This window comes from Enhydra lutris, unplaced genomic scaffold (genome assembly GCF_002288905.1).
Source record: "Enhydra lutris kenyoni isolate GAN:26980312 unplaced genomic scaffold, ASM228890v2 scaffoldscaffold31, whole genome shotgun sequence".
Lineage (NCBI taxonomy): Eukaryota > Metazoa > Chordata > Mammalia > Carnivora > Mustelidae > Enhydra > Enhydra lutris.
In genome coordinates this window covers 17,738,901-17,752,808 of record NW_019154115.1, presented here as the reverse complement: position 1 = coordinate 17,752,808, position 13,908 = coordinate 17,738,901, and the positions used below count along the sequence as shown (strand labels likewise).

The following is a 13,908-nucleotide window of genomic DNA, read 5'->3' as shown; positions in this document are numbered from 1 at the left end:
CTGTCATCCTACAAGTCCCTGTTTCCGTGCAAGTGTTTGTCCAGTGGAGACTGGGGCTCCAGTTATGAATAAAACGCTGTTTTGTATAGTGACTTGCTAAGGTGACTTGCTATACTCATCTGTGCCTGTCCTGATCTACAAATAGGACCGACATTTCCTGCCTCCCCCACCTCTCCAGGGCTGAGGGAGGACCACCAGGAAACAGGTGGCGGAGTGCTCTGAAAACCAAACCGCACCAGATGCACCTGAGAATTCCTGTTACTATTACTAAACCCTGGACAGGCTCTGAAGACCCAGGTCACACACCTGTCATGTCACCCCATACAGAGCAGCCTCTGCTACAGTCAGGAATCCTGCATCCAACCCCTTCAGCCTCCACTGACCTCCCACCCAGGCCAGCATCTCCTCTAAGACAAGCCTGGCACCCAGAAGCCCAAGGAAGAGAGAAGCTACCCTGCAGGGCATCCAGGCCTCTCACCAGTGTCTCCCCACCACCCCACCCGGCACCCTGCCCCCGTCAGAAGGAATGGCTTTTCTCCCTGCCTCCTCCTCCAGTAGGAGGACCACCCCTTGCGCTCCTGCCCTGCGGCCTGATCCATGGGCTAGGTCTCCCTACCTGGTCTTTGAGCCCCTGGGGATCTCCTAGGCCCACAACAGTTTTACACACTCAGTGGGTGCTCAGAAAACTGAACTAAATTGCTTCCTCACACATGCTCAGCCTCTCTTGGTCTGGCCTCTCATAGTCTTGGACTCCTGGACTTCTAACCACGGACACCACTCCATCTTTGTTCCTCCAGGCTTCTGCCCCTCTCTGTCCATCTGTCTGTCCATCTGACTCCTGGCCTTCAACCTGCTGCCCTCCTGACTCTAATCCTTGTTCCTTGGGTGTGCCTTTCAGATGGGTGACAGGAGTTAAGAGTATGAGATCTCAAATTGCCCAAGCCCAGCTGGGAAGCCTAACCCCGACCTCAGGTAAGACCGCTAAGACCTTGAGACAATGTGGACAATCTGAGCCTCCCCCAAGTTAAAACATGCAAACGCTTCTGCCTTGGGCTCCATGAACTGTTCCTTCCATGAGGGATTGTCACTGGGATCATTGTGGCAGGCACTTTCCCTGTCCAAGCCTCCCGATTGGGAAGAGCCCCTTTACGAACGTGGTTTCTGGCCCTGACGTTGACTCTCCTCTCCATCAGTTCCTTCATCCTCCTGATGTTGTTCCGCCGGGCGGCTTCATGGAGCTGCCTCTCCACAGGAAGCACTAAGGGCAGAAAAGGGGACGCGGGATGAGGGACAGGGTCCTCACAAGGCGTGAGAAGGAGGGGTGAACAGCTCCTCCCTGCCTGGAATGTTTCCCAGGCAGGGGTTCTTCCAGCTCGAACTCGGACTCAAGGTGGAGATGCTGCTCCTCCCTTCGGATGTTAGGGACTTCCCCAGACAAGCTGCTTTTCTTCACTAATTCACCCCAAGTCCACACAACCAGGACTTAGCAAAACCCTAAAGATGAGACAGCAAGACTGTCCACGGGAGCCAGGTGTGTGCCTGTCACGGCCCTCAGAGGTCCCCCATCATCCAGTTTTCATGACCCCAAGAGCAGCTCTTAAGGAAGGGATGGAATTCATTCCCACTGGAGTTGATAACTACTTTTCTCTGGCTGTGTCCAGTGAAGAAGGCAGCCAGGAGGTACTGAGCCACCTACTTCATCAGGCTCAGGCAAGGCCAGAGGCATGCTCACCTGGCTTCTTTGTCCTTGTCCCTCCATCTCCTCTCCCTTCATCCCCAATCCTGACCAGCCATCACCTCCCACACACAGCTCTGTGGCCCACCCTGATTTGCCTCTCTCAGGGCTCCCCTTGCCTCAACATTGCATCATTACCTCAAACTATAGAGAGCTCTGAGGTCTGCCAGGGGCAGTGGTGGGTTCAGAGGGTGGTGGCCAGGCCAGGAGGACCCAGGCCTGGTGACATCCTGGGCTCATCTCACCAGACCCCCACACTGCCATCATCCTGACTGCTCTTGGCTTGTGAGCATGTCTGGTGTCCTTGGCTGGACCACAAACTCCTTGGTGACCTTGGCCACATCTGACCTTTGCTGACCCACCTACAGCTCACAGCAGGGAGGGATCCATAAAACTCTCTTTCCATGAGTGACACATAGCAGACTAATAGATACCTGACCCTCCTTCAGAAAGGTTTAGACACACTAGCACAAGGCACAAATATTTGCTGGACCTTTGCATGGTCATTACAGGACAGATAATCTATGGTCTGATTGCTGCCAAACCCACATCCTGTGTGTCTGGTCCAATGTGAATGTCCAGATCCAGCCCCTTTGTATATCTAAGGAGAGGTGTCCAGTGTTTGGGCAGGGAAGGCTAGAATGAGCTCAGGTGACAGACAGGCCTGCCATCCATTTTCCAGATATGCTTTCCAGATATGGGAGAGGGTCTTGGGTTTTTCGGGGCCTTACAGATACAACCTCAGGTCTTCGGGAGCTGCTGGCCCAGGGCAATCACATGGCCCTAGGTTCAACTCTGGCGAGTCACTTCCAGGTCTCCAGGCCTTGTGATTTAATTATCCTGTGGCTCAGTTCCCTCATCTGCAAAATGGGGAACGTGAGCTGCCCTGTAGGGTTATAGTAATGACTAGATATAAGATATGAAAAGCCCCTACCATGATATCTAGCAAATAGTGCCAACATCATCATCTCTATGAATCCTGTAAGGTAAAGGGTCAGAGAATACATTCTGGTGTCCCTCCAGCTGGGGCTTCCTTCAATTCAGGGTCCAAGAAATCCCAACCAAGGAAAGCACCCTCCCAAGCCACCTCCCTGCATTCTTTTTCTCCATAGCACCCCTTACCACAGACATATGCTATACTTACATACTTACTAGGTTCACTGTCTTCCCCCCACCCCGTTATAAGCCATGACAGGGGAGATTTTCGTCTGATTTGTTAACTGCTGTATCCCCAAATTTGGGCCCTGGCACACATCTGTTGAATGAATGAATGAATGAATGACATACAAATCATTAAATCTCTTCAGGGGCCTTTCAACTATAAGATGCTGTCCCAGTTAAGACTCATTAGTTCCCCTGGAAAATCAAACCACAAGCTCAGGTAAATGGTGGGAAGGAGGCACTGAGGGGGAGGCAGCTTCAGGTCAATATTTCAGGGGAGGGAGAAAACACTACCTTCTAAATGCGGTCTCCATTGCTAGCTCCGCCCTTTCTCACCTCTAAAGAGGGTGCCTTTCCTATAGGGGAGGAGAGGGCTCTACTGGAAGAACCCCTCTCAGATCTCAAATACCTTCAGGAAGCGCTAAGTCCTGAGCTTTTGTTTCCTTAACTCCTTGGCTGAACAACACCATGATCCAGGTTCGGGAAAAGAGCTCCACTTCAGGTGTGAGCTTAGAGAAGCGGGGATTCTGGTACCCACTGTGCCACTTTCTAGCAGCAGGATCCCAGGCTAGCCATGTACCCCTTGGAGGCCTCGGTTTCTTCAGCTGTAAAACTGCAGGAAGGTGAAGAAAATCATCTGTAGGGGCGCCTGGGTGGCTCAGTGGGTTGGGCCGCTGCCTTCGGCTCGGGTCATGATCTCAGGGTCCTGGGATCGGGTCCCGCATTGGGCTCTCTGCTCAGCCAAGAGCCTGCTTCTCTCTCTCTCTCTCTGTCTGCCTCTCTGCCTACTTGTGATCTCTGTCAAATAAATAAATAAAATATTGAAAAAAAAAAAAAGAAAATCATCTGTAGATATCCCTTCCAGCTCTGATTCCCTTTCTCTTAGCTGAAGCCTGGAAGTGGCCTGGTTTGTGTTGGCAAACGGGCACTAAGTGTGAGTGAGAGCAAGCAGACCCTGCAAGGCACCAATGAAACAGGCGTAATCTCATCCCTTCCATCCACCTCAACCCATGCATCCTCTTTCTGTCCACATCAAATACACACTGTGCTCTGGCCTTGGAGACCTTTCCCATGCTGCCTCCTCTGCCCAGAATTCCCTCCCACACATCCCAATACTCCATGGCTGCACATTCTTTAAGGGCCACTCAAGTCATCCTCTGACCCAGGAAGAACCCTGCACCCTTTGAAACAGCACCTCTATAGAGTCCCTCACCGACCCCCACCCATCCCAGGGAGGACACTAGCCCAGTCCTCCTCCCTCTCTCCCAGGGAGTGCAGCCAAAGCCTCTCAGGCCGGCTGATGCCCACAGGGATGCCGCTACCCGGCCTAGAGGCCCTGGCACTGAGCACACTCCGTGAGGAATGCTGTGCGGTGAGCTCATCCCACCTGCTGCACATCACAGCTCCTCTGGTTTTCAGTTTCCCCATGCGGTAGAGTCTTCATTCCCCTACCCAACCCCAGCATTCTGGGAGGGCAGGGGCCTTCAGCGTTTCTACCACTTAAAGGCTGTGTGACCTTGGGTAACTTATTTAACCATCCTGTGCCTCGGCTTTCTCTTCTGCAAAATGGCCATAACAATAGATCCAACCTGCAGGGCGTCTGTGAAGATCAAATAGCATCCCTGTCCTGGCTCGGCCTAGCACATAAATTAAGTACTCAATACAGGATCGCATGACCTTCTCATTCGCATAAACCTCTAGCTAATGTCTCCGCGGCGGCGGCAGCTCCCTGCTCCTCGGACCCGTGGCGCCGCCGAGTCCCGGACGCGCGGCCAGTGTCCCCCTGGCCCCGTGCGCGTTCCTCTGGACGCCACAAAGAAGCCCACGACCGAGGTGGCCGCGCGGACAGTGCCAATAGCGGGTTCCTGCACCCCCTCGGGCGTGCGGGACTCCTCTGGGCTCTGCCCGCGCCCGCCCCCAGACCCCACGGCGCGGCCGACTCACTGCAGTCGGTCTCCCACGCCAGGGGCTCCTCCATTCAGCCGTTCCGCAGCCCGGGCGCGCGCTTCTGCCCCGCCGCGTGTCCGCGTGGGCGCGGCGCCGCGAGCCGAGGGGTGGGGGCGCTGAGCAGGGGTCCGGGCGCGGGGGCTACCGGGAGCGCGGGGGTGCGCGCGGCAGCCGCCTCTCCAGAGCTTTCGGTCCTGCCTGGGCCCTGGAGCACGACGTGGGCGCAGCTGCTGCGGCCTCTTCCCACATCCCGAACCAGAATGCAGGTGCCTCCTCCGGCTCCCTCGACCTGCCCACGGCTCCGCGCCTTTCACACGGGAGGCCAGCGGAGCGGGGCCACTCCGGGCTCCGCAGGTCCTCGTGGGCGTGTCTGCGCCAGGAGCTGTCCCAGCCTCCTCGGCCATGGACTTTCGTGTAAGGCCTCCTGCAGGCCCCATCCTCGGCACTCAGGCGCCTGCTCAGCTGCCACCAGACACTGAAAGTCAGACTCCACAGACACCCCAACAAGTCTGTAAGCATATGAAGAGATGGGCAGATTTATTCACGATCAGAAAAATACAAGTTAAAATGACAATGCGGTATCACACCAATTAGACTGGCAAAATCAGAAAGCTAGATAATTCCAAACCTTGGCAGCAGCGAGAAGCTGTCACAGCCAGGTGGACTGATGGTGGGAGTGGCCTGGGGCAGCCATTCTGGAAAACAGTCCCGTAGTCATGAGGGAAACTGAACACGGCGAACTTTGACCCTAGAATGCAGCTTTTCCCTTCCAGTCTCGGAAAAGGACATGTAAAAGGACGTTCCTTGCTGCCTTGTTTCGTGGTGGCTGGAAGTTGGAGGTGACTTGAGCTTCTGCGCTGAGGGAGTGGGTGGGTAAAGTGTGGGACTATGCAGCTAGAGAAATGAGGAACCAGGATGCAGCTTGGGGATTGGGTGGGGGCTGGGGACGCAGGCCCTGAAAGAATTCACCAAGGCAGAACAAAATAGAGAGAACTTTATTGGATACATCGCAAGGACAATAAAGGGGAGAGGGCCACATGCGGTGGCAAAAGACTATAGTTATAGGGCGGAGTGAGGAAGTATGGGGACATACAGGAGTTTTCCCTTTTTTGGTAATTGCGCCTGGTTTTAAGTAGCACATTGATGCCTTAGGGCTAGTTGGAGGTGGGTCACTTAATGAGCCTGTCTGCATTCAGCCTTGTGGTCTTTTTTTTTTTTTTTTAAGATTTTATTTATTTATTTGTCAGAAAGAGAGAGAGAGCGAGCGAGCACAGGCAGACAGAGTGGCAGGTAGAGGGAGAAGCAGGCTCCCCACAGAACAAGGAGCCCGATGTGAGACTCGATCCCAGTACGCTGGGATCATGACCTGAGCCGAAGGCAGCTGCTTAAACAACTGAGCCACCCAGGCGTCCCCAGCCTTGTGGTCTTTGCGGGCCCTTTGGCCTTGCTCAAGCCTGTTACCTAAAAGCACCCTCTACAACCAGGTGTGTTCACGACACAGATTTAAACACCCAGTGCTGAGCTGAAAAAGTACAACCCAGTGAGACCTATAACACAATATCAATAAATGCATACACACAAGACAATAGGGATTGCAAAGACACAAACAGAAAGATACACATTAAACATATCAGAATGGGTTGCACTTCAGACCCCTGGGGGCTGTCCATGTCTTCTCTGCTTTGTCTTTTTGGCTTGAAGGCATTTATGGCCCTTTAGATTTAGGGATCCTGGAGTCCCAGACATCTCTACCCCAAGACAAGGAACTATTACTAGTTCTCTGGTAATAATTTTCAGTCATTATTGTAAGTTCAAAGAGTCTTCCTGGAGGAGGAAGTATTTGGGATGGCCTTTGAAAAAAATAACATAATGGTAATAGCCAACACTTAGTGAGCTTCAAGCTAAGCACTTTGTGTGAATTATCTCATTTTGTACCCCAAACCACCCTATGTGAAATGGGCATCACCATATTATGGAGACTGAACTGAAGCACAAGAAAGTAAATAATTCTCCCTACTCACATGGGTAAAGGGCAGAGCCAGGCTTCTCGTTCAAGGTGATCTGATTCAAGAGCCAGAACCTGAGCATCCGGCAGGCGGAAAGGACTCTGATGGAGTCAAAGCCACAGGCATCAGGCAGTTTCTCTCTCTAAGCCCTGGCCTCCCGGATGGATTCAGAGGTGCCAGGGAGTGGGTGGCTGGCACACCTGCCCACTTGCCATCAGCGATAGCCATAGCTCTGGGCTGGCAGAATGAAGTGGCTGCTGCTTTTTGCATCTCAACTAGGATGCTCCTATCTTGGGATACACAGTGAGAATGAAGGGCACAGGAAGCCATAGTCGGGACTTAATTTCACATGACGACTGGGAAAGGGTAGAAAAGTTGCATTTTTATTAAAACTACCATAGTTCAATGAACAAGGGAGTAAGATGCAAAATCTGATGGGCTGCTTTGGACAAGGCCCCAGAGCCTTAGGTGTTCATACCACTCTATCTTGGGGGGATATTTGGAGGGAGGTAGCTGGGGGAACCAAACCCTGGCTCTGCCTTTTTCCTGTCCCTGATGGTATGCAGAGCTCCCTTTCACCCTGCTTCTCCAGCCCTCAATCTCACACACACACCCCCCACCCCGACACACACACCCTTACTCACTCGGCTCGCTCACTCTGATGTTCCCCAGGTCATTCTCAAAGAAGACAGTTCCACACACACATGCTGCTTCCATCCCTTTAGCATTAGGGACTGTGGGGTTGGGGGACAGAAGAGGTAAATCAGAGACCATCACAGTCGACAGAGATGGAGAGAGAGCTTAAGAGCCTAGTGCTGGGGCTTGGGGTAGGGCATGTGAGGTGGTTACAGGACCTGTATGAGTGTGTGTGACAGAGGGACGTGATTGACCTTAACATCTACTAGAAACAATGAAGAAATATCAAAGTGATAGAAAACTTGGTTTGACTGTGGAAAAATAACGTCAATTACACTTATTTATGAGCTCTATTTAGCTTAGTAATGATGCACATCATTTCAAATGTCTTTTTTTTTTCAGTCCTCATGTAGCTGGGGCCCAAGGGTCAGAGGGCACCTGACTCCAGGGGTCCCAAGCAGACCAGATTCGTCCCCTGGCCACTGACAAAATCCAGAGGCAGAGAAATGACTGAGGATGAAACCAGAAAGGAATTAATTTCCGTGAGGCCAACACCCAGAAGCCACAGGCCAGCATCCCACAGACCATCTCTGAGTGCTGAGAATACTTGTAAGTTTAAGTAAGGAAAATGTGGGGCAAAAGTCAGTGGGTACATGCAGGTGGGTGGTAAAGGTCAGGTCAATCACTGTTGTCATGGAGTCTTGCAGGCATAGGGGCAGTCCTTATTGCTTGAGGGGGTGGTAGTTTTGGTTCCAGTCACAGGATGCTTTGCCGGCAGGGTCTTTTGCCTGAGTTAAGAGATAAGAAGAACCTAATCAACAAATCAATCAATCAAGAAGAGATTGAGTCAAACGAAGGTAGCTGAAGCCCTCTTTCCCTAGGGGAGGAAAAAACAATAAAATTAAACATGTTAAATTCCTTTCAGCAGAATGAAATTTTCCCTGACCTGCCTCAGGATCTTTGCACTTGCCATTTCCTTTTCCACAATTAGTTCTTTGTCATTTTTGGACCGGCTTAAGTGTGCATCTTCCAATGTTAGTTCTGAGCAGCCTTTGCCTCCCGAACAGTCACAATCTGTAACTCTGGTACACACAAGTAACACTGGGTCTCCCTATTCCTATTCAGAGTTCATTGCTCATCATTTCATACTCAAACGGAACACCAGACTAGCATGGAGTTCATCATATTCTTTGCTCTACGTTTATGTATATTTGAAATTTTCTACAGTAATTTTTTAAAAATTTTTATTTATTTTATTTGGCAGAGATCACAAGTAGGCAGAGAGAGAGAGAGGAGGAAGCAGGCTCCCTGCCGAGCAGAGAGCCTGATGCGGGGCTTGAGCCCAGGACCCTGGGATCATGACCTGAGCTGAAGGCAGAGGCTTAACCCACTGAGCCACCCAGGCACCCCTACAGTAATTTTTTTTTTACAAAATTCTTATCTCTTAGATAAGGCAGCTATGGTAAAATATTAATATATGGTACTATTCTTTCAACTTTTCTGTAGACTTGAAAATTTTCTAAGTAAAAATTAAGAGAAAAAAAATCGGGGCATCTGGGTGGCTCAGGAGGTTAAGCCTCTTCTGCTTTCGGCCTCAGGTCATGATCCCAGGGTCTTGGGATGGAATCCCACATTGGACTCCATGCTGGGCGGGGAGTCTGCGTCTCCCTCTTCCCTTCCCCCCTGCTTGTGATCTCTCTCTCTCTCTAATAGATACATAAAATTGTTTAAAAAAAAAGAGAGAGAGAGAGAGAAAATCATGTCTTTGTCTTGATTCTTTTGCCTCAGGGAGCTGCCTCACAACTCAGACCTTGGGCTCCATTCTGAGTAGCTTTTTGGAACTGAGAGAAATGTTATGGTCCCAGAGCACCAAATGGAGCAGTCCCCAAAACCAGTAAGGTCAGAGCTAGGAGGAAAATCTAACGGTATCTGGATTCCTTGCAAGGACCACTTGGAACTTCAAACCTACATGTTCAGGGCTTCCATCAATGAAGGGAGACATGTGCTTTGTCTGTCATTTTTACAGGAAGGAGGGTGGGACAAGGAAGTTACTCGCAAAAGAAAAGAAAGGGTTGTTGGAGGTAAGGAGAGGGCTCACGTGACAGATTACCTCATTGTTGCTGACCAGAAAATCCCTGACTGACTTAACAGAGACTATGTTTCTGGGGGAGGTTGAAACTGCACTTAGGTTAGGTATTCAGCTGCTGTTTGGTGACTTGGCTGAGCATAAGTGACACCATCTTGGGCCTATGGTTTTTTGTTTTTTTTTAAAGATTTATTTATTTATTTATTTATTTATTTGACAGACAGAGATCACAAGTAGGCAGAGAGGCAGGCAGAGAGAGGAAGGGAAGCAGGCTCCCCGCTGAGCAGAGAGCCTGATGCCGGTCTCCATCCCAGGACCCTGGGATCATGACCTGAGCCGAAGGCAGAGACTTAACCTGCCGAGCCACCCAGGCGCCCCGGTTTTTTTTTGTTTGTTTGTTTTTTTAACAATCTGAACTTTCCTGAATTCCTTTTCACTTTAAAAAAAAAAAAAAAAAAAAAAGACTTGCATTATTTTCCAAGGCGTTGGACCCTGGGTCTGAGATTTGAGGCTTCTTGCTGAGGCAAAGTATCAAGACAGATTTTTTTTTTTTCTCTTAATGTTTTACTTAGAAAAATTTCAAATCTACAGAAAAGTTGAAAGAATAGCATCACATATAATTTTGCCATATTTGCCTTATCTAAGAGATAGGAATTTTGTAAAAAAAAAAAAAGAATACTATAGAAATTTCAAATATACATAAAAGTAGAGCAAATAATATGATGAACCCCGTATACCTATCATCAAGTTTCAGCTGTTAACTGTCCTAGTTAACATCCTTCTCTCCCCTGCATTATATTGAAGTAAATTCATATTTGCCCATATTCACTGTGTTTAATCCTCTGAAGTTATTTTCCTTATTGATGCTCAAATTATGTCCTCTTTGGCCAAACCGGAGCCTAAACCTTTTTGTCTCAACCACAGTAGTCTTTAACAGCTTCCCCGCTTCTGGTGTGACAAGATACTCCAGGTTGATCCAGCCCATTCCCAGCCCCAGACCTAGAATCAGCCATTTCTAGACCCAAGAAGTCTTGGGTCCTTTTAGTAGGAAAGATATTGAGAGACCACAGTCTGGGCATGAGGCATGATCATTGCTACTGGGTTGGTCTTATTTCTAGGAACTTCCAGTGGATAGAGCTAGGAAATGTCTCATTTGTTTGTTTCCTGATAAAATGCATCACTAGTTCATACTCATGACTGAATGAATATAAGCTCAAATTCAAGAAAACAGGGTTTTTACCTAACGTTATCAAAATTACATCTGTGTTTTCTTTCTCCTATGTTGGAAGTCCCACTTCTCAGTGATGGCAACATAATTCGTTGTTCACTTTAACCACAATATACTCACAAAAGTTTCAGAATAACAATTCCAACATAAAAACCAACAATATGATTCCTGAACACTGTTGAAGTATTTTTTTATATAAAGATTTTATTTATTTATTCAACAGACAGAGATCACAAGTAGGCAGAGAGGCAGGCAGAGAGAGAGAGAAAGGGAGGGAGGCTCCCCGCTAAGCAGAGAGTCCGACGCGGGGCTCGATCCCAGGACCCTGGGATCATGACCTGAGCTGAAGGCAGTGGCTTTAACCCACTGAGCCACCCAGGCGCCCCTGTTGAAGTATTTTTAAAAGTTTGTCTTGTTGGGGCCCCTCGCTGGCTCAGTCCATAGAGCGTGCAGCTCATGATCTCAGGGTTGTGAGTTTCAGCCCCATGTTGAGTGAAGGGTTTACTTGAAAGGGGGGCAGAGGGAGCGTGCCTGGGTGGCTCAGTCGGTCTGACTCTTGATCCCAGGTCAGGTCTTGATCTCAGGGTCTTGAGTTCAAGCCTCATGTTGGGCTCCATGATAGGCGTGAAGCCTACTTAAAAATAAAAAGGATTTTCTTGTCATTTGGATATATCCCACTAGGGGCTTATAATCACATTACTGTTTTGAGGTCACTTGGGATAGTTCCTATCTGTGTGGTTATGCCCCCAACTCAACATAGCATAGGTTTGGGGGGGGGGAAATCATAAGTTTGTTTCATTTTTGCTTTTTTAAATGTTAATTTTGTTTAATAATTATGTAAAATATTTATAGTCTCAAAGTCAAGTCTCTGAAGGTTGTCACGGTCAGTTGTCATAGCCCAGCAGTTTCCAGCTGGTTCTTGCTCTCCTTCATTCACATCTAACTTTTCTTCCCCTCTGATGATCCTACTGACCAAAGCAGCCCCTGGCTACCACCGATGCTCAGAGGCAGACCCAGGGGCATCCTCTATGTAGAGGACACAGCTTCCAACAGAGGCCCCTGCAGCTTCCGCTGTGGATCCATTTGGGCAGCGAGACATACTGGGTTTCTCAGACTGACGGGCTAGTGACTCCTCTGATTCCCCACCTCCCCTTGCAGTCACTGTCTTCACCAGCTCCTTCCACAATCGTGCAAAGCCCATTGCTATGATAAAGCCCCCATCCTGTAATCTCAGAGTGATTCTGCTCTCAAACTGAATCCTGACCAACACAATAACCTTTTCTGTTGTTGTTGCTTACCCTTATATTGTTTAATTTAAATCATATATATGTATATGTGACATGACATAGATATATACTTTCCCTTTCCTACAATAGCATATTATACACAGTTGTCTCACTTTGCCTTTTTTTGGACAAGTTTGAGATATAACACACAATACAATCCACGCATATAAGTATACAATTCAGTGGTTTTTAGTATTGTTCAGGGTTGTATTCTCATCACCATTGAATTTTAGAACATTTTCATCACCAAAAAAAGAAACCCCAGACCTTTTAGGTGTCACTGCCCCCACCTCTGTCACCACCAGAGCCCCAGGCAACCACTAATCTACCCTCTATCTCTACAGATTTGCCTACTGTGGACACCCACATCCTTTACCCACCGAAAAACCCACCCAGGTGATCTCTCTGCAATGTTCTGTTGTGATCTTCCTTGTTCCTTTTGCCGCCTCAGAGTCCTCCATTGTGTGGCTTAGCCAACCAGTACCTTCTGATGGCCGCCTGCCCTATTTCCAATCTTTGGCTATTACAGTAGAGTTACAATGAATAGCCTCGTGCATGTATCATTTGGCTTTCTTTTTTTTTAACCACTGCATCTATGGGATCTATTCTTAGAAGCGGGGTTGCTGTGTTAAAGGGTAAATGCAAATGTGATTTTGCTAGCAATTGCCAAATGCCCTCCAAAGAATCTGTACTATTTTGCACTCCATCAGCAACATATGAGAGTGTCTGTTTCCTCACAACTTTCCCAACAGGACATCCTGTCAAACTCAGGTTTTTGCCAATCTGATAGGTAAAAAATGGTAACTCGGTATAACTTTTTATTTTTTTTATTTTTATTTTTTTTTAAAGATTTTATTTACTTATTTGACAGAGATCACAAGTAGGCAGAGAGGCACGCAGAGGGAGAGAGGAAGGGAAGCAGGCTCCCTGCTGAGCAGAGCCCGATGCGGGGCTTGATCCTAGGACTCTGGGATCACAACCCGAGCCGAAGGCAGAGGCTTAACCCACTGAGCCACCCAGGCGCTCCTCGGTATAACTTTTTAAAGAGATTTTATTTGGGTGCCTGAGTGGCTCAGTGGGTTAAGCCACTGCCTTTTGCTCAGGTCGTGATCCCAGGATCCTGGGATTGAGTCCTGCATCGGGCTCTCTGCTTGGTGGGCAGCCTGCTTCCCCCCACCCCCTGCCTGCCTCTCTGCCTACTTGTGCTCTCTGTCAAATAAATAAATCTTTTATTTTATCTCTTAAAATAAAAGATTTTATTTGACAGAGAGAGAGAGCATGACCGGGGGAGGGACAGAGGGACAGGGAGAAACAGACTCCCTGCTGAGCAGGCAGCCCATGTATGTAATTTTAATTTGCATTTCTGTCATTAGGAGCAAAGTCAGCGATCTTGCCTGTTTTTAAAAACCATTTTCATTTTTTTCCTGAGAACAATCTATTCTTATTTCTAGCTCATTTTCTTTATTATTGTTGGCCTTTTTCTTGAAAGGATTTTGAAACAACTTTTATTTCTTGTCTTACTCATGAAGTAATGTTTGTTCATTACCAAAGAAAATTTAAAATACAAACAAGGAAAAATACATCCATGATTCATATGCCCAAAGTTGACACTGGGAATCTCTCGTTATATTTATATATAAGCCCCTTTCTCTCTCTTTCTTTCTTTGTATAGTTGAGTATAGTTGAGGATAGCTGACACACAATGTTACATTAATTTCAATCTGACGAGTTTATACAATTTATAAAACTATGCTCACCACAAGTGTAGCTACCATAGCTAGCCCCCCCTTTTTTAAAATTTTATTTATTTATTTATTTATTTA

The 13,908-nt window shown here is 48.3% G+C and overlaps 1 protein-coding gene across 1 annotated transcript in view; it reads right to left on the bottom strand.

The window, feature by feature from the left end:
• Positions 1–4,874, bottom strand: part of LOC111153122 (ankyrin repeat and death domain containing 1A) — a 42,499-nt gene extending 37,625 nt beyond the window's left edge. The window contains 2 exon segments of the mRNA XM_022511920.1: positions 1,155–1,258; positions 4,841–4,874. Coding sequence (XP_022367628.1) covers positions 1,155–1,258; positions 4,841–4,874 — 138 coding nt within the window.
• Positions 4,875–13,908: the final 9,034 nt, after the last annotated feature.